Consider the following 18,908-nt stretch of genomic DNA (forward strand, 5'->3'; position numbering starts at 1 on the left):
TTCTTAATGTCAGAATTAATAATACTTGTGTACTGTCAACTCCCAGAAAATGGAAAGACTAATTGATAAAAGAATTAATCTCAAAATGCCTATATGCTTTCCTGCTAGGAAGAGGGACGATACCCAGCCCGAAGCAGAAATGCATGGTATTCAGTCGTGATGTTGCAATGTATCATCCCCTGGAAAACATGTTGTCTGAGGTCATATGGAGTGTGACCAGGAAACACAATGAAACATTGGTTCAACAGCTTAATACTGTGCAGAAAAACCCATTGAACTTCTTCAGTCAGGGTGTGGGTAGCTAGGCACAATAACTTTTCTCAGGTTTCAAACCCTGTGCTGTCCTTAAATCTTGTGGGCACCAAAGGGATAGTTGCTTAGGTTTCCAGTGTGTGTCTGGAGCCACTGGTAATGCTTTTAATTGCAGGAATGGAATGTTTCAGACTAGTTAATGCTGAACTTGGACTTAAACATGTGCTCCTTCTCATACAGGTTTGTAAAGGAAAAATGTCAAGCTTGACAGATATTCCCTGATTCTGTCCCTTTTATAGTGCCCCCCACTTATTACTTGTGCACCCTGATGCATATGTGGCACAAAGAGTCCTGATGGAACTTGGACTGTGGTATGATGGGATGCATCTTAGTACATAAGCTCTTAGAAGTCTATTTCTGTCTGGGGTCCTCCTCGGGTACTTTGCCCTAACATCCAGCCTGTGTTTCCCTCTATGTCACGTAACATGGGGGAGCGTACAGCACATGTTCTTTCAACAAAACAAAATATCATGTGGCTGTTAATGCTCATGAGAGGTATTGACTTGGCAATCCTGTTAAATCAAGTTGCCTGTTTACTCCAGAGCAGTAGCAGGGCAAGCATCAACCCTGCTATGGGACGGGATGGGGAAACTTGCTCTAAGAACAACAGGTCTATTTCTTTCTTTGTGTCCCATGAATCTCTGGGCAGCTCTGAGTCTGCCAATTAGGTGAGCTTATGAGGTGTGAACTGGAACTCAGACACACCAAAATCCATTAAGTGGGAGCAGCTTTTGAATCCAGACCAGCTCGGTAAGGATTAACCTGGCGACCTACAGGATAAAGGGTCTAATAGCTCACAAGCAATGTGCTAATAAATGCTAATGTAATACCTTCAAGAATGAGGCTCCTTTTCTAGAAAGATACATTAATACATTAAGTTCCAGCCTTTTGGTGTCTAAAAGGCAGGGTCTTCTACTTTCTGGATCTCCCTCATACTCAAAATCTCCCTCATACTGCTCTGTCTCTTCAAACACACTCTACAATTAAATGCCCCACACAGTTCTTAGATCTCCCTTCTTTTCATCCTGGAGCATCATTACAGACATGAGGAGCAGTTCAGTGTCATCATTTATTTCTGTCCATGGTTTGTTCCTCCATTAAGCCCAGCCTGGACATGTCCCTGCATAAGTTGTCCTGCCATCTAGTCAGTAGTCAACGTCTAGGTCAGATGGATTGTGGTTGTGTTTGTATTATTTTCCTTAGCATCTGTCTTGTCTTCTGCAATGCCCAACCATTGTAATCTGCATTGTAAGCAGCTGAGCTGCTAAAAGCTGGTGGAACAAGTGCTATCAAAGCATTAGGAAAAAATATACAAGTAGGTATGGGAGTAAGAGGAGGTACCAGATGACTGGCTAAAGGCAACAGTTGTACCAATCCTGAAGAAAGGAGATCTTGCTGGTGTGACAAATTACAGAGACATATGCTTATTGCAAGTACCGGGGGGGGACATGACAAAAGCAATTGTCCATAGATTAAGGCCAGTTTCAGAGGGAGTTGTAGGTGAGGCACAGTGTGGCTGTAGGCCAGGCCAAAGCTGCATTGATCAGATATCTACGCTCTGACAGCTGATTAAGGTGGTGGGAGGAGTAGCAAGAAGGAAATTAATGATGCTTGCTGTTTTCAGTGACTTCTTGAAAGTATTTGATTCGGTTTGGAATGAAGCATTATTAAAAGGAGCAAAATCATATGGCGTTCCAGAAAAGATAACTGCAATTATAAAAGCAATGTGTGAAAACTCCTGCAATATAGTCAAAATTGGTGGAAAATTAAGCAACTGGTTCAAATAAAAGTTTGGTGTAAGACAAGAGGGCATAGAATCACTGCTTTTCATCATGTTCTTAAACTGGACATTAAGAACATTAGATGGGTTGGAGAGTGTGACACTGGATGATGTATAGGTAAACTCCTTTGGTTACACGGATGACATTGTACAGCTGGTGGACACATTTGAATTAATGATGATACTCTTCAGTACCTTGGACAAGTGGTGTAGTTGACTTGGACTTACAATAAATGCCAAGAAGACCCATCTTGGAAAAAGTAGCATAAAGCATTGAAATGCAGCAGTGAATTCAGAATCTTATGTGCATTGAGGAAGCTTAATCAGTGCCGATGGTTCCAGCAAGGATGAGGTTAAAAGGAGATGTGCCTTAGCCACAAGTGCTGCACAGAAATTAACGAAATTATGGACTGATAAAAACATAATGTTTGGCACCAAAGTGAAAATTTATCAAACTGGTGTACTAATAGTATTACTCTCTATGATCTGGAAGCAGCTGCATTCAATGAAACAGACATCAAAAGGCTGGAGGCAGCAGAGATGAGTGTTCTTTGAAAGACAACAGGTGTAAAGTGGATTTTAAGACAAATGAAGTTAGGAGAGTAGGATGTGATGTCAAGGCATGGGATTGGAGACAATCAAAAATCATTCCCATTAACAGAAATATAATAAAACATCCAAATTTAAATACAAATTTTTGCAAGAGAAAAAATCATTAGCAGGATCCTCACACTAACTTAAGAAGGGTTTACATATATATTACCCACATGGATTTTCATGAGAACTCACACCTACACCTCTCACATACACAGCACAGTCCTCTTCCATTTCAGTTATAGGAGTAACTGGTGGTGAAAGGCATCTGCTATCCTCTATGTGATCCGCCCAGAAAGGGAGGTAGGAGATGTTTTCCTTCCAGTGTGTCACACAATGATTTGTTTCAGGATTCCTGGTTCAGAAAACAGAGTGTGATCTTCTTGAATGAAACCTGGCTCTGCCTTTCATAGTGCTGGGTGGAATTTTTCAGCCAAAACTCTTTTTGGCAAAATATGCAGATTTGGCAACACCAAAACATTCTGCAAATTTGTGTTCATTTCACCAGACTGTTCATTGGGGGAGGGCAAGAATCAGAAGAAACCAAAATATTTAGTTCTGACATTTTGAGTTATTCTGGGTTGGCTGATGACATATTGGGCTGCATTAGTAGGAGCATTGCCAGCTGATCAAGGGACGTGATTATTCCCCTCTATTCGGCACTCGTGGAGTATTGCATCCAGTTTTGGGCCCCTTGCCTCTACAGAAGGGATGTGGACAAATTGGAGAGAGTCCAGCAGAGGGCAAGGAAAATGATTGGGGGCTGGGGCACATGACTTTCGAGGCAAGGCTGAGGGAACTGGGGTTATTTAGTCTGCAGAAGAGAAGAATGAGGGGGGATTTGATAGCAGCCTTCAACTACCTGAAGAGGGGTTCCAAAGAGGATGGAGCTAGGCTGTTCTCTGTGGTGGCAGAACAAGGAGCAATGGTCTCAAGTTGCAGTGGGGGAGGTCTTGGGTATTAGGAAAAACTATTTCACTAGGAGGGTGGTGAAGCACTGGAATGGGTTCACTAGGAAGGCGGTGGAATCTCCATCCTTAGAGGTTTTTAAGGCCCGGCTTGACAAAGCCCTGGCTGGGATGATTTAGTTGGGGTTGGTCCTGCTTTGAGCAGGGGGTTGGACTAGATGACCTCCTGAGGTCTCTTCCAACCCTAATCATCTATGATTCTATGAAACAAATTTTAGTTTTAAAATTTCCTTGAATTTTATTTCAAATAAATCCAAAATGTTTACAAATGGTCCAAATTAAAATGAAATGTTTTAATTTTGTTGAAATGAAACACTTCATTAGACCCCAAACAAATTTTTAAACGTTTTGATTCACCAAAAATTTCAAATAACTTTATGGTCCAACCTGAAATGGATTTTTTTTTTCATTTTTCAAAATTTTCCAATAAACCACTAAATCCATTATATAGATATCTCCAGTCTTGGGTACTATGTCTAGCTCTTCCTTGTGCAACTTCAGTGTTACCTAATCTGTGAAATAGATGAGTTATAGTTGCCTTTCTCTGCTAAGGCATATGAGGACTTGGATAATAAGGGTTGTGATATGCACAGAAATATTAACAGCAATCAGTGGAAAAGCTGGTCATGGTCTCCTGCCTTATACTTTAGTGCACATTGCCCTACTTCAGGAGGGTGCAGTGGTGGGAGGAGGGGAGCGGTGGGGTAGTTCTTTCCCTTTCCCTCAGAGGTGGGAAGATGCAATGTAGCCTGCCAAAAGCAATTGATGTGATACACATGACACTTGGCAGACCTGAGTCTAGAGCAGTGGTGGGCAACCTGCGGCCTGCACCCTGTCAGGGTAATCTGCTGGCAGGCCGCCAGACCGTTTGTTTACATTTGCAAAGCTGCCTGCAGCTCAGTGACCGTGGTTTGCCGTTCCCAGCCAATGGGAGCTGCAGGAAGCAGCAGCCGGCACGCTTATAGTGAGAGATTGAGCGGCTGGAGTCTATTTAGCTTAACAAAGAGAAGGTGAACGGCTGACTTGATTTCAGAAAAAATATCTACATGAGGAACAAATATTTGATAATGGGCTCTTCATTCTAGCACAGAGAGGTATAACATGATTCAATGACTAGAAGCTGAAGATAGAGAAATTCAGACTGAAAATAAGGCATACATTTTTAATAGCAAGGGTGATTAACCATGGGAACAATTTACCAAGTCATGTGGTGGATTTGCCATCAATGACAATTTTACAATCAAAATTGGATATTTTTAAAGGATATGCTCTAGTTTAAAAGGAATTATTTTGGGGAAGTTCTATGGCCTGTGTTATCCGGGAAGTCAGACTAGATGATCACAGTGATCCCTTCTGGCCTTGGAATCTGTGAGAAAGATGATTTATAATCTCTTACTTTAATCATTCATTGATGTACAGGGTGGAGCAACATGACACTTTGCAAGTGGGTTATTAGTATCTCCCTTGGGGGTGTTTTAATATTTCCTTAGGAAAGTGATCTTGGCATGCAATAGTAAATGCATGACAAATTATTGTTTCCTAATAAAAGGAACTGCCACTTTCCAGTTCAAGCACTGCTACTACAAGATACACATAAATGAAGGAGGAGGTTGTAAAGCATTAAAACATTCCTCTGGGATTAGCTCAGGCCTTATCTGCAAAGGCAGCACTCAGTGGAAAACAGATTTTCTGTTTCCTTGTGGAGGAAAAAACAAAAATCAGCTCAGTTAAAAATATCACAGGAGTGGCTGGTAGGATAAGAAAAAGAGCCAAAATCCAGTAAAAAGATATTGACAGAAATGTCCAAAGTCAGGAGAGAAACCTAATTAACTGATATTAATAAATGAAACAATAGAAGACTATTAGGTTGACCAAATGTTATAAAAAGTGGTAAAGCAGATAAAGCCTTGAGACAGCGTAAAGAGAATTGTAAAGACCATAAAGGGCATTAGCAGCTGAAGCCAAGCAAGGTGACCTGGAACTTACAATCTTTTATTGGAATGGCTGGGGAAACACCCCCATGAGAAATATTAAAAATCTGCTATGAAACCCTCAATTTGGTCCAGTTTAGATATTAGTGTTGCCAAAGGATTAAAGGAGACTGCGGAAAAGCAGATGACAACATCAGTTCAAATTCTAGCCAATGGTAATACCATAGATTCCAGTGGATATATACAAGCTAGGGTATTAATGGATATTAACCATGTCCTTACTAGAGCTTTACTGACTGATTATACCCTCTTGTTCTAATTATTCAGAATATGAATTGCCTAAAGAGGAAAGACCTATAGTGTTGTCAGCTGTACCTAATCTGTGGACAGTCTAATATTTAATAAGCTGTTAAGCAGCAAAGAACAAACAGGTAAATTCCATGGGCATTCCCAAGAAAGTTCTGATGAGAGGCAAAAGTGTCTGGAGTCTGAAAGAACACCATAAGTTGAGGGATATCAAGTAGCAATGTATCAAGGAAAGAGAATGAAGAAATCTAACATGATCTCATATGAAAGTTATGCAATGTGTCCTGCCCTACATAAGGGCTACATTTTTATCTAGAGCAAACTCTTCCTTTCTGGAAGAGAAGGTATAGAGACTTGAACAGTAGTTGCTGCAAAAGATAATGGATCAGAGAGTTACATGGGAGAAAAAGGGGAGGAACTGTGCACTGAGAAAATATATTAAGAATGGAAGGGAAACATTATGGGAGAGATTGAGATATTCTGCTCTTGAGGAAGAGAAGGGACCAGAGTGGACTGATAATTGGCCAAAAGAGGATAACAGACCTGATCAAGCAGCAAGCATTGAAAAAAGCCACCAGAAAGAAAAAGAAAATAAATCTTTATCAATTGTTAGGACCCTGGGCTGAGACATCTGTGCTCTAAATAAGAGAGAGAGGTTGGTATGCTGCTTCTTGTGTGCTAAGACTAATACAATCATAATAAGGGTGCTAAATAAACTGAATAATGGTGTCAGATCAATGATCTATCTAGCGCAATATCCTGTCTTCAGTGGCCAGTAACAGATCATTCAAAAGAAGTGAACAGAACAGGTAATTTTGAGTGATTCATCCCTTGTTTGTCCAGTCCCAGCTTCTGGCAGTTGAAGATGTATGGACACCGGGACATAGGGTTGTGTCCCTGACCATCTTGACTATAGCCATTGATGGACCTGTCCTCCATGAACTTATCTAATTTTTTTAACTCAATTATACTTTTGGCCTTCACAACATCCCCTGGCAATGAATTCCACAGGTTTCTGAAAATTCAATTTTCCAATGGGGGAGGGAACAACTTATTTGTGACCTGCTCTATCTAGTTCACTTGTTGACTGTCGCATTTCCATAGGAAAAATCCAAAGATCTGAAGTTAAGAATGATTTTTTAAAAAGAAAATGAAAAATCAGACTCCACTCTAACACTGACACTGTTTTTGCTTTTAAAATTTGACCCAAGTCTAGGTGTACGACATGTATTTTTCCTATGGTAAATTTCCCTAATTCTTCTTCACAATTGTATGCACTGTTCAGTCAATGCATATACATGATCATATGACTGTTTCCCTGTTCTCCCACCCATCTGTTTGTTTCATCCACTTGTTGCATCTTGCCATTAACCAAGACCCTGATCCTGAAAAGAATTGTCTGTACTTAACTTTCTGCACTGATTTCAATGGCATGAAGTTAACACAAAGTTAAGCACATGTGTACATCTTTGCAGGCTCTGACAACAAGACTGTAAGCTTTCTGGGGCCAAGATGTTTTACTAGCTATTTGTATAACCCCTAACAGAGCGGGGACCTGATACCTGTTTGGAGGTTGTAAGTAATACAGAGAATTAAGAATAATAAATACACATCATTATATGCAGTACAGTGTAAGATTTCCTTGAGACTCTGGTGATATTATCCCTTGTCTGCTAGCAGAGAGAGAGAGGGTGCATGTCAGGGAAGGATCCTGACAGTGAGATCTATTAGCTCCAGAGAAGCTGTGGAAGTCCCTTCAATGGGGACATCTAACACTAGTCTGGACAAAGGCACTAGAAATTGTAGTGTTGGGAGCAACCCTTCACTAGAAGAGGCATGGAGTAGACGGCCTAGCAGGCCCTTTTCCATTTCTGATTTGATAATAGATGCACCTCAGAAGAACCAATATCACAGAGATAGCAAATGTTTCAGGGGAAAAAGAGCTATTTATGTGCATGGGGAAGTGCTCATAGACTTCTGCAAAGAGCATGAGGATTTGTTTTTGCTACTGCCTGGCTGCTATTACCAGCCAATGTTTTTACAGCAATTTGTCATTAAAAATAGTAATAAAGAGAGAATTCTTCCTTACTAAAGTGTTACTATATCAAATACTCTTTGCAGGCCAGGACAGGCACTAGTGCTCCCTTTGTGAAATATCAGCTCCATCTTCTGTTTGTAATAATAACACTGAAAGGTGTAGTGTGTGAAGAGGACTTTTGTACAGATTTTTTTTCTACATAGAAGAGCCTCACTGTGTCTCCTGGAGTTAAGAAGAAGTTTACAAATAGGACAGGGGATGGATACAATAGAAATATTTTTGAGATTGCTGCTACCACATTCATGCCTTAACATAAAACAAGGGGATGTTTTGGTGAACACCAGCCTGGCCCAAAGAGTTGCCTTTTTATGTATCTTACTGTTATGGTAAACAAGCTGTTGCCATAGAGGTTGTATCAATATTTTTAAGAGTTTTGAAGGTGGCAGTATTGTTACTTTAACTAGTTTCACAAGGTTCTTGTGCAATAAGAATACATACCTTTCAAGGAGACATGCTGGTCTGATGTAGTAGAGAGCAGAATTACCATAAAGTCATTGGTGGATGGGGAGAAATATACACCTCTCCAGGTACATTATGTTTCTAGATGACCACAAGTCATCAATGTTGCAGAGGGACTATATGTTGTAGATGGTTAATTCCTAGCTTTTTGGCTCTTAAGGGCTAGCTTCAGAATGGGGGTGGCTGAACTGACTTGTTAAAAATAACAAACTGGCAAATCTTTATCCCCAACACCAACCATTCCCATCCTTTATAACAAACAACTGAATGCAAATGAACCAAGATTTGGTGACCTAGAAATCTAGTCAGGACCCACCTGTTTCCCACGCTCCTGCTGAAATGGTTTTAACTGATCAAAGGGTTGGAGAAAGTGGGACTAGGTAATGTTGCTCGCGGGCTTTATTTAATAAGATACTATTGGTGTACTTGTTGTTTAGGTGCCTCAGGATGTTGTTGTTAAAGTAGGATGTTTTAAAATCATGTAGTGCACATCGTTCAAGGTAGATGCAATTAACACAGTTTTAAATTAATCAGTGAAAGAGTCTGATAACTTCCCTACCTCCTTTTCACTCTTCTAAGTTTCTAGTCAGAAGTGAAAAGGCTGGAAATTGCATGAGCAAACGTACTCTTTTAGGAGTTTTCAGCCTACTTTGTCATCTTCAAAAGTTTATTCCCAGTATGAATTGCCCACTTCACCTTGAATGGTCTTTTACAACTTGTATTAACTCCTTCATGCTAAACAATCTGTTTCACCTTGTATTGAGCTGGGACACTCTGACTACTGTTCCCAGACCTGAAGAAGAGCTCTGTGTAAGCTCGAAAGCTTGTCTCTCTCACCAACAGAAGTTGGTCCAGTAAAAGGTATTACCTCTCCCACCTTGTCTCTCAAAAAGTTTAGGTAGCTGTGAGTGAACATTGCATCAAACATTCTACTTCCCATAAAAAACCCCACAAGTGACCCTAAATAAATAAATTAAAAATAACAATTACTCTGAAACAAATCAACCTTTAAAAGAGGTAAATTAATGGAAGTCAAAAACAAACCCCCTACCGCGGTCTTCAGCGTTTATGTAGCAAAAAGGAAGAAGTGCCAAACACTCCAGGAAGTTTACTAGGGCCTTCACAATTGCTATTAATTTTTTTGGAAGTTGCTTGGATGCCCCACTGATGGGTGGCAGTATAAATTCCTAAAATAGACTGAGCATTAAGCATTGGATAACCCCTGGTCCTTGCAAACCAAATCCAATCCTTTTTGACATTCTCCCCTCACTACTTCAAATCTATCTGGCTTTGTTTTTTAAAGTCCCACGTGAAATTATTTGTTGTCCCCATATATAATTCCAGTGGACTTTTGATCTCAGAATCACCACACAAATTTGTCTCTGTAGTGAAAAAGTGTGACTGTTACTGGCAGAGCTGTGAGTGGAGGTTTTTGGTGTATCTGCCTTGCAGCCACAATTCAGAAACAAACTAGTAAACAATAAGACAAGACAATTCTTCAGACAAGTAGTAATAATAATAATAAACAATCATAATAAAAACAAGCTGCTTTCTATACTTACCAGACTGTCCACATCTATGCTTGAGTTTACTGCCCATTGTAAGGTGCCCATGATATTCATGGCTAAAGTTAGAACAATGCCAGCTTTGCTTTGCCCTTCACCTGCAGGCGGGGGGAAAAACTGTCTATAAATATGATTACATGCAAATAAAAAGCCAATGGCTAGAAGAGAAAATGGGTATGTATATCTCAAAATGTGAATGTCCAGTAAAAGTGTGTGTGTTTGTTTTTTTTTTTTTTTTTTTGCTGCTGCTGCTGTTCAAAGAGGAAGCATGTTTTAGCAATTAAAGCAAAGGACTGGGAGTTGGGATTCTGGGTTCTACTCCTGACATTGATACTAGGCTTGCTGTTTGTCAGAAGCTGGGAATGGGCGACAGGGAATGGATCACTTGATGATTACCTATTCTGTTCATTCCCTCTGGGTCACCTGGCATTGGCCACTGTCAGAAGACAGGATACTGGGCTAGACGGACCTTTGGTCTGACCCAGTATGGCCATTCTTATATTCTTATGGATCTGCTCTTGTTTTGATGGATGTTAATGGGGAATTTTAGCACTGAATTAAATTGAGAACAGGTTCAGGCCCTATGTGACCTTAATTACTTGCCCTCAAGTTTTTCATTCTAGACTCTGCGAATCTATAAAATGCCTCATCTGTCAAATCTAGATATCAAAAGAATTAATTATGGAGAGGTTTGTGACTAGAGTTCCATTTTAATGCTACCACCACCAAGATAATTCAATCTGCTTAGTCCACAAGCTGAAGATTGGGTTTTCATCTGTTGCCCAAATTGAGAACAAATTTTTCTTACTATTTACTGAGAGTTGGTGGTATGACTTTTTGTGGGTTGCTTGTTTGATTGCCTTTAATATCAATAGGGTTTAGCTGCCTCTCAGCAAATTCAGAGACTGTCATGAGTACTATAATCCCTCCATGGTTCTGTTTTGAATCTGACATGCCATTGTATACAAGGCTTAAGATGTCAAATTGGATAAAAGTTTTTGGTTATACTACAGCTACCTTCCTCTGGTTTGTCCATTGCTTCAAAAAACAACCTCCTGTACATTTTTTATAGACTCCTTCCCTTTATCAAAGTAATTATAAATCTGAAGAATAAAAAGGAACATGGTCCTATTGAAATCTGACCACTTTCAGAAAACAAATTCAAAGTAGTTTCAGGTACTGCACCTGCCATTCTGTCTGCCTGCCCATATCTATATCTATATATATATATACACACATAATCAAACTTTCATATTTATTAAAATTGTGTTTGTTTTCCTGAGTAATATGAACTTGACTATATACAAAGTGCTTACACAAGATAAACAAACAAGGGGGAAGAGTGAAGATTGCTTCCCCATGATTTTTCCCTGTAACTTTTCAGTTAGTCCCTTGAAATATTAGTTTTAAGTAAAGTGGGTAAACATTTTCAGACAGTGATTCTTTTTTAAGTTGATAATGTCATTTTAAAGGTGTAAAAGGAGCTAGAACATTATGATACAAATTTGTGTAACTTCTAAGAGGAAAAACAGATAAAATGAAAAAAATAAATCTGGGCAGATGAAATTTGGATATCTGAACTCTGCCTTTGCTGAATGTATTAATGCAGCTAAATTAGCACAATGTTATTGAATTTGAGAATTAAATTATTCAAATACACAACTGCAAAACTTCATCTAAATCCAAATGTGTTGTCTGAAATCCAGCTGCACACTAATGATTATAGATGGTGCAAAGTGGTGGTCTGGTGTTAACTCCACCTTAATGACGTTTGTTGTCTTGGAGTTGATGATCATAAAGTTCTTTGAGCTCCTTAGCTGAAAAGGGCAATGTTTAAGTGCAAAGTATAGTTTGTGCCAAACTATCTGAAAATAGTCTGCTGTAGACTTCTGCAGAACACTGCCACATTAGTGCAAAAATGATTCTTCTAAATTCCTTCTCTCCTGAGTTTGTGTCAAGCTTCTAGTAATCACAGTGCTAGAAAACTGTACATGTAATATACAATACTTGGCAGTAGAACTTCAAATAAATTTACAAAAGAGAGACTTCCTGTCTGACACAGCTCATAACCTTGGCACTCCCCATTCTGGATAGAGTCTGGATCAATTTAAAACTCTATATCTGGAAGAATATTTAATTAATGTTTTTAGTCTCTAATGTTTTGTTTTTCTCAATTTTAAAATATGACAAATACTGAAATATAATTGTACAGGTAGCTGAGGGCCTATCTTGCTGTCATTTGAAGTCAGTGGAAGTATTGCCATTGACCCCAATAAGAATGGGATTAGGCATCAAACATTTCATATTTTGTGTTGTCCTAGAGAAAAAAATGTGGCTACATACTGTGGATCACATTTTGCTAATTTAGGTCAGAGTGTAACACTTTTTGCAGTACAGCATCACAATGAAATTGTCCATGTACTTTGGTCACCTTTAAAGTTAACATCTTCCAAGAATTACTGTGCAATGGTAGCTGTAATATCAGGGTTTTCCCTTATTTTCAGAATAGGAAATGCCACCTGATTTTGCATCTCACAGGTGGCATTCTGCACCCCATAAGACAGGACCCTAACTGTGATATCTCTCATACTGTTCCCACTATTGTGGGAACAGCTGCTGGTAAATCTTGACTCTTTAATGGTAACCTCTGTGTAAATGATTATATTCAAATAAATTAAACGGACTAACTGACGGTGTTGATTTTCCCTCTCCCAATATTTATTAATGCTATTTTGAAAGCATTTGGACAAGTAAAAATCAAGGAACAATTGCCTTGCAAATTATTGGGTTCTTACAAATGTGTTAATTAGCACAATGTGGATGTTATTAACTAAATGAGAAATCCAGCTAAATACTCAATCGATTCTATACTCAGTATTTAGGACCATTCTGTTTGTTATTTTTAAACTATACCTTTCATGAAAATTCTCAATACAAAATGCAGAATAGAGAACTGAGGAGAATTCCTGGAGTGAATATAAGGCTATAGTTCTGTGGAAGGGCTCTGCAAATAGCCACCATAAGAAGCACGTATTTTTTCATGCCCTTTTTTATGTTAACTGTTTAAAAAAATCACAGTTTCAACCTGGAGAAGGGTCTATCCCTTCTCTCCAATCCATGCACACATTTGGCTTCGATGCTAAAGTCCTGAAATCTATTGTGGCAAAGGATGCATTAGCATTCTAAGCACATCTTTTGTCTGAAAGCTGTTGCTGATTCAGTAGAATTAGAGCTGTGCAATGCAATTGTTTGGGGGGTGGGTGGGTTATGGTTTTCTCCCTAAAATCAGGTAAAACTCATGCTTTCGTGTGCAATCTGCTTTGATTTTTCTGACTTGAATTCAAAGATCAATGTAAAATTTGGGAGAGGGGGACAAATGCACATGAACAAGAACCAAAATATACATATAACAATAACAGCATATTACATATATTAAAAACTCATTAAAACTGCTGTGTTTTACACAGGGCTCAGTAATTTTAACATGCAAAGAGAGACCAAAGCAGACAGGCTTTGAGACATTCTGTTTCTGAAGAAATACATTATATTTAACTAAGATTTTCTCTATGACTTCATTTAGATGTTCGCTTTCCATCTTGAACTGTACAGGTACTATGCTGGTCAACGGCCGCCAACTTCTATCCAACAGTGGGAGCATTTCAGCAATGAGTGAGATGGTGAGAGCATATACCATACATAGTTTTATAATTAGTTTAAGTTGTGAGCACTTCAGGGATTCTGGATGGGAGGTGCTAAACTGTACTCTCTCAGTAGATTGAGCACTAGGCTGAGAGTCAGGAAACATGGGTTCTGTTTCTGACTTGCTGGGTGACCTTATCCAGTTCACCGAATCTTTCTGTTTCTCATATGGGAACAGTAATGTTAACCTAGTTATGCTAAAGCTATGAGCTCTACAGTTGAAGAGCACCATGTAAGTGTACATTTATTGGTATGGGGGTGCACAGTTGCATTAACATAGAGAATTTTTTAAATAGTTACAGTACTGAGTAGGACATTTTTGGTTCACTTTAACATGTTTTTTCCTCACTGGATATTACTTTCAAATTAACTCTTTCAGCCAATTCTGTAAAACATCAGATTTTAGATCATATTAATTACGTCATTTCTAGTTTAACTGATAACTCACAATATTTTGATAGAATAACAATAAATTTGCTATTTTAATGCTTTGTTTTCAGCCTATACAATCCTGCAATAGTTTCTAAATCTGGCCCCTTAAACAGAAGCAAAGCTTTCATTTTAATCTCTCAGTAAAGTTACTGTACCTGTAGTCACAATAGAGATGAATGTCACAGCAATGAAGAAGATGACAAAAATAAGTTCTATTCTCATCTGGAACCAGCGCAGTGTGGACAGGTATAGGAACCAGTTCGCTGTGTGTAAGTTCAGTGCTTTGTGAAATAAGGTTTCAAAATATGGCTGTCGCCCAAAAGCTCTTAGTGTCCATAGCCCCTTTAAGCTTGTAACAAGATGTGTGAAAATTGGACTCCGGGCTGCAAAGTATTTAGATTAAAAACACTATAAACACTCATCCTTCAGTACCTTTCAGAACAGAAATGAGCAAAAAGCCCAACCCCACTCAACAATATAACTATCTTCATTTGTTTAAATTATATGTATCTTCTTATTTTTCTTTCACAAATACCATCAACATACTCATAGGACATGATATATGGTAATAGTGGTCCTATAAATGTGATGAAATTTCATTCAATGTATAATCTATGAGCGAACATTTTATTTGTTTGCAGCTAGTATAATTACTTGTAGAAACCCCTGCTATACTGAGATATCACATGGAGGAAACCCAACAAAAATTAATTCCTTAATGTTCTGAGAACTAAGCAAGGCAACGTTTTTAACAAATAGAAAATGCCTCATCGCTCTGAATTGCAGAGTACTGACAAACCTTTAATAGAAGTTTTGCAACACATCAAAAGTATAATGATCCCTTTGAACTTCACAATTCAGGCCTGTCTCTAACCAAAAGCAAAGGTAATAATCAATATCTGACATTCATGACTGAGATGCTAAGGAGCTGAAGGTCTGTCCTGAAGCCACAACATTGTCTGAATAAATGATCAAGCCAAACCCTTGCTTCTAAAATAGAGTTGTCATTACATGTTCTAAATATGTTTCCGCATAAAGAGCCTATCCCTGAGAAGTGCTGAGCACCGACAAAGCCAGATCTCAAATTTTCAAGTACATCTAATCTTTTTAAAACACTATTTCAGGTCATTATTTATTTTCAGCTTCACTGGTGATGCCCAACTTTAAATCTGTTTTCTTCGTTACTCTTTGGCAGGAGGGAACTCCTTATTTGCTGGCTGAGTAATAGCACTGGCTATCAGGGGAGATGAATGTTCTGCTCCTGCAGACAATGGAATCTTGTACCAGAGAAGGCAAAGAAAAGGTGAAAGGGTAAATTGCTTCTCCATTTATTTGTTGTGGGTTTCAGTGTCTACAAATTTGGCTGCTTGTACAGTGACCCAAGAATCTGTTAATGCCAGGGGCACACACAGGGTGCAAGGAGATTACAGGTGTCTCCTGAGTCTGGTATGAACATTCTAGTTCACCAAAGAGTGTCATGTAAGGTCTCTAATAAAAGCTTATGTCATACTCATCTTCATAATCATTGCAAAATGTTTGTATGGATGATATTTAAGGAGTTATGTGTCTGTACCAGAAATGAGTGTCCTTAAAGTCTGTGTCACCAATAGAGGTGAAGAAACAAGTTTTCTCTAACACAAGAAATGTTTCTCTCTCCCTGTTTCTGATGTAACCTAATATAATAGATGTTCCATTTACACACAAAGTCAAATATTAATGAAGAGATGTGAAATCAACAGGGGAGGGGCACACAGGGGGAAAAAACAAACCACAGAGGGTTATCTTGAGTAAGGACAATGACATTTGTGGGTATTTCTAGGAGGCAAGGCAGACACTCCTGTACTGTTTTACTGAGGGGACAAGCTGTGAGAACGGCTTGTGTCTTGGGGGGAAAAGATCTCAACAATCCTTGCTGAAAAATGCTGACTTTGGGATAAGCTCGAATTATCAAGACAAGGAAATAATTTTAGTTTAGTCTAAGATTTAGGTTGTGTGTTATGGTTTTATTTGATATGTAACCAATTGTTTCCAATACCTTGTCTTGCTAACACTTTGAATCTCTGTTATTTAATAATAAACTTACTCTTGTTTTAACTATAAATATATTGAAGTGCTATGGCGTAAATCAAAGTGTTGGCCCTGAGTTGAATCTAACAAGCTGGTGTGTTCTGTTCCTTTGGGGACAGCACATCTGGTATTTCTGTGAGTAGCCAGTGACGGGGGATACTTGGAAGTGTCTCAGGAGCTGGGGTGCATCTGTTATCTACCTACAGAACAAAGGCCAGGCTGGTGTAACCCAGATGAGAATACTTGCGGGGATGACAGGCTGGTTGTGATGGGGAGCTATTGCTCAGCTGTCGCAAGCAAGTTTCTCTAGCTCTGGAGGCAACAAGGTGACTCACGGCACTGGGTACCCCAAGAAGCATCACACATACCTTCAGATTCCAGTTGTTTCAGCTGCTGAGAAGTGTGGAGAAAATATGCCCTTAACATAATAAAGGCTCCTATCACAGGCACTGATGCCAGGAAGATGTAGGGCTGTAAAATTGAGACTACTATTATGGCGCCAGTCACAATCAGTATTAACTGTAGGATGAAAGAAAAAATAGTATTGATGAAATACATTTTCATTTTACAGATTAGAGATTGGTGATGAATCACCCCTTGAGGCCTTCATTACTTCAATCAAGTAAATCCGTGGCCTCTAGATACCGCAAGAGCTGCTTTGCAAAAAAGGTGATAACTTTCACCTCTAAATCACTGGTTGAATCCAGGCCCCATCAGTAAGTGACTGAAAACTGTTGAGTTTTGAAATAGTAGTCTCAAATCATTTTCTAGCAGACAAATATTCATACCACCATAAAACCTCCTGACAACTGGCAATCTCAGCAGAAGGTGAGGATTGAATGGCCATGGACACTGAATTAACTTTCACGCTGGAAAGAAACTTGCACAGTTGCTGCTCTTGGTGTCTGTGACTATAAGAGAGGAGTTCAGTTTCCAATGATCTCAGTCTGGTGTCTTTCACAAACACTATATTAACATAAATTTTTCTAAGGAAAAATTTCCTATCCTTCACTTTTTTTTTTTTTTTTTTTTGAGTCTTCATTTTAAAAAATCCTCATCTGGAATCTAAGCAATGTAATAGGAGCACTAAGGTTTATGGACAAACACCTACTGTAGCAACTGCAATGGTAAACAATGAGATACTTCACTGTATTTTACATTTGTTTTAAGAGGTGAATCTTTGGGCTGATGCAGCATGGGTTATAATTTTGCAGGCTGTGTTGCACTGGTTTGTGGTAATGCAAGAGTGTTTGTGTTTGCTCGTCATTTCATAATGCAGAATGTAACAACCATTGTAACCTTAAGAGGAGAATGAATCATTCATCTGAAATTCAGTCAAATTATATAACTCCCAAATTAAAGACTCCACATGGAATCATAGTCCCGTGATGACCCTGCTTTAACACAGGTTCCTATCATTCTCTTGAATTCTGCAGAGGTTACAAATCTGTGCTACACTGTCCTTACTGTTGCTGTGCCATTTTTGTATCTGATCTTGCCTGCATGAGTAATAGAAGTAGAAATGAGAGACACGCCTAGATCCTCAAAGGTATTTAGCTGCCTAACTCCCACTGGGAGTTGCTTTTCAGGATCTGGGCCACAGTCCCCAGAGGAAATGGCTTCATGGATCATAGTCGCTGAAGCAAATTGTTAATGGAAAATGGAAAACTAAGAAGAAAACTAAAAGGGGACTTTTAGGCATACAAAGTAATGTCCAAGAACAAACAGTGTGAAATCACGACTCTGCTCGGGATATCTCGTTTGCGGCCTCTGAGAGAGGAGCACCCTCTTAGTCTGAACATGTGTGCTTCCTGCCTGAAACATCCTAATGTATAAAATGGAGTTGTATATCTAAGTGGAACTTCCACAGTGAGCCATATCACACATAGCTTAATAAGTGCCCTTGTATTTTCATAAGTTCAATTCTTAATAGTGCAGATCTAGAAGTATAATTTTAAAAATGTACATGCTTTCAAGTAGTTTTGTGAAGTCATTATAATGAATAACATTATACTAAAGCCTAATCCCTACTATGTTATTCACATGTAAAGAGGTTGGCTATTTGAAATCCTAAATACTGCTTATCTGGTTTGAAATGGGATCTTGGACTGACTGCTTCAGAGGAGATATAAGTTACATTTCATAACTGACTCTTTAGTTATGAGAACCTCCTTTGAGTGCTCTGTGTAGGTGCTTCTTTTCCCTTCTAACTAGGCATTTCTTGTCTAGAATATAAGCAGGGTTTCCCCTTCACAGACTGTAATTTAACGTCTCTTTAACCTATAATTTAAACTCAGAAAACGGAATTTCTGTCCCATGGAAAACTTCAAGGTTTCAAGAAAGTTTGTATCTCAATATGGGATGCAAAGTAAAAACCACATTTTTATGGGACAGAAATTCTGAAAAATTCCATTTCAGGAGAAATGGAATTTTTCTGCTTGCTGGCTGCCTGCCTGGAAAGCTCTTGTCAATTTCATTTTCTGCCTACAGAATATTGATTTTTATTTTTTCAAAATTGAACCTTTCCCATGGAAAACTGTTGATTTTTGTGAAACGGGCATTTTCCACTGGAAAAGCATTCCGATGGAAATTTCCCAACCAGCTGTACTAGGTACATGAATTAAATTAACCAGAACATTTAAGACAGTAAACCGGTCTCCTTATCAAAATCGAAGCCTCGCCATTATACATCAGAGC

The 18,908-nt window shown here is 38.8% G+C and overlaps 1 protein-coding gene across 1 annotated transcript in view; it reads right to left on the reverse strand.

Annotated features, from left to right (window-relative positions):
- Window positions 1–18,908, reverse strand: part of CFTR (CF transmembrane conductance regulator) — a 134,572-nt gene that overhangs the window by 38,598 nt on the left and 77,066 nt on the right. Inside the window, exons 19-21 of the mRNA XM_065401426.1 lie at window positions 16,580–16,730; window positions 14,300–14,527; window positions 10,011–10,111 (exon numbers count right to left, since the gene is read on the reverse strand). Of these exons, the coding sequence (XP_065257498.1) occupies window positions 10,011–10,111; window positions 14,300–14,527; window positions 16,580–16,730 (480 nt within the window). The remainder of the gene's footprint in view (window positions 1–10,010; window positions 10,112–14,299; window positions 14,528–16,579; window positions 16,731–18,908) is intronic.

This window comes from Emys orbicularis, chromosome 1 (assembly GCF_028017835.1).
Source record: "Emys orbicularis isolate rEmyOrb1 chromosome 1, rEmyOrb1.hap1, whole genome shotgun sequence".
Taxonomy (NCBI): Eukaryota; Metazoa; Chordata; order Testudines; family Emydidae; genus Emys; species Emys orbicularis.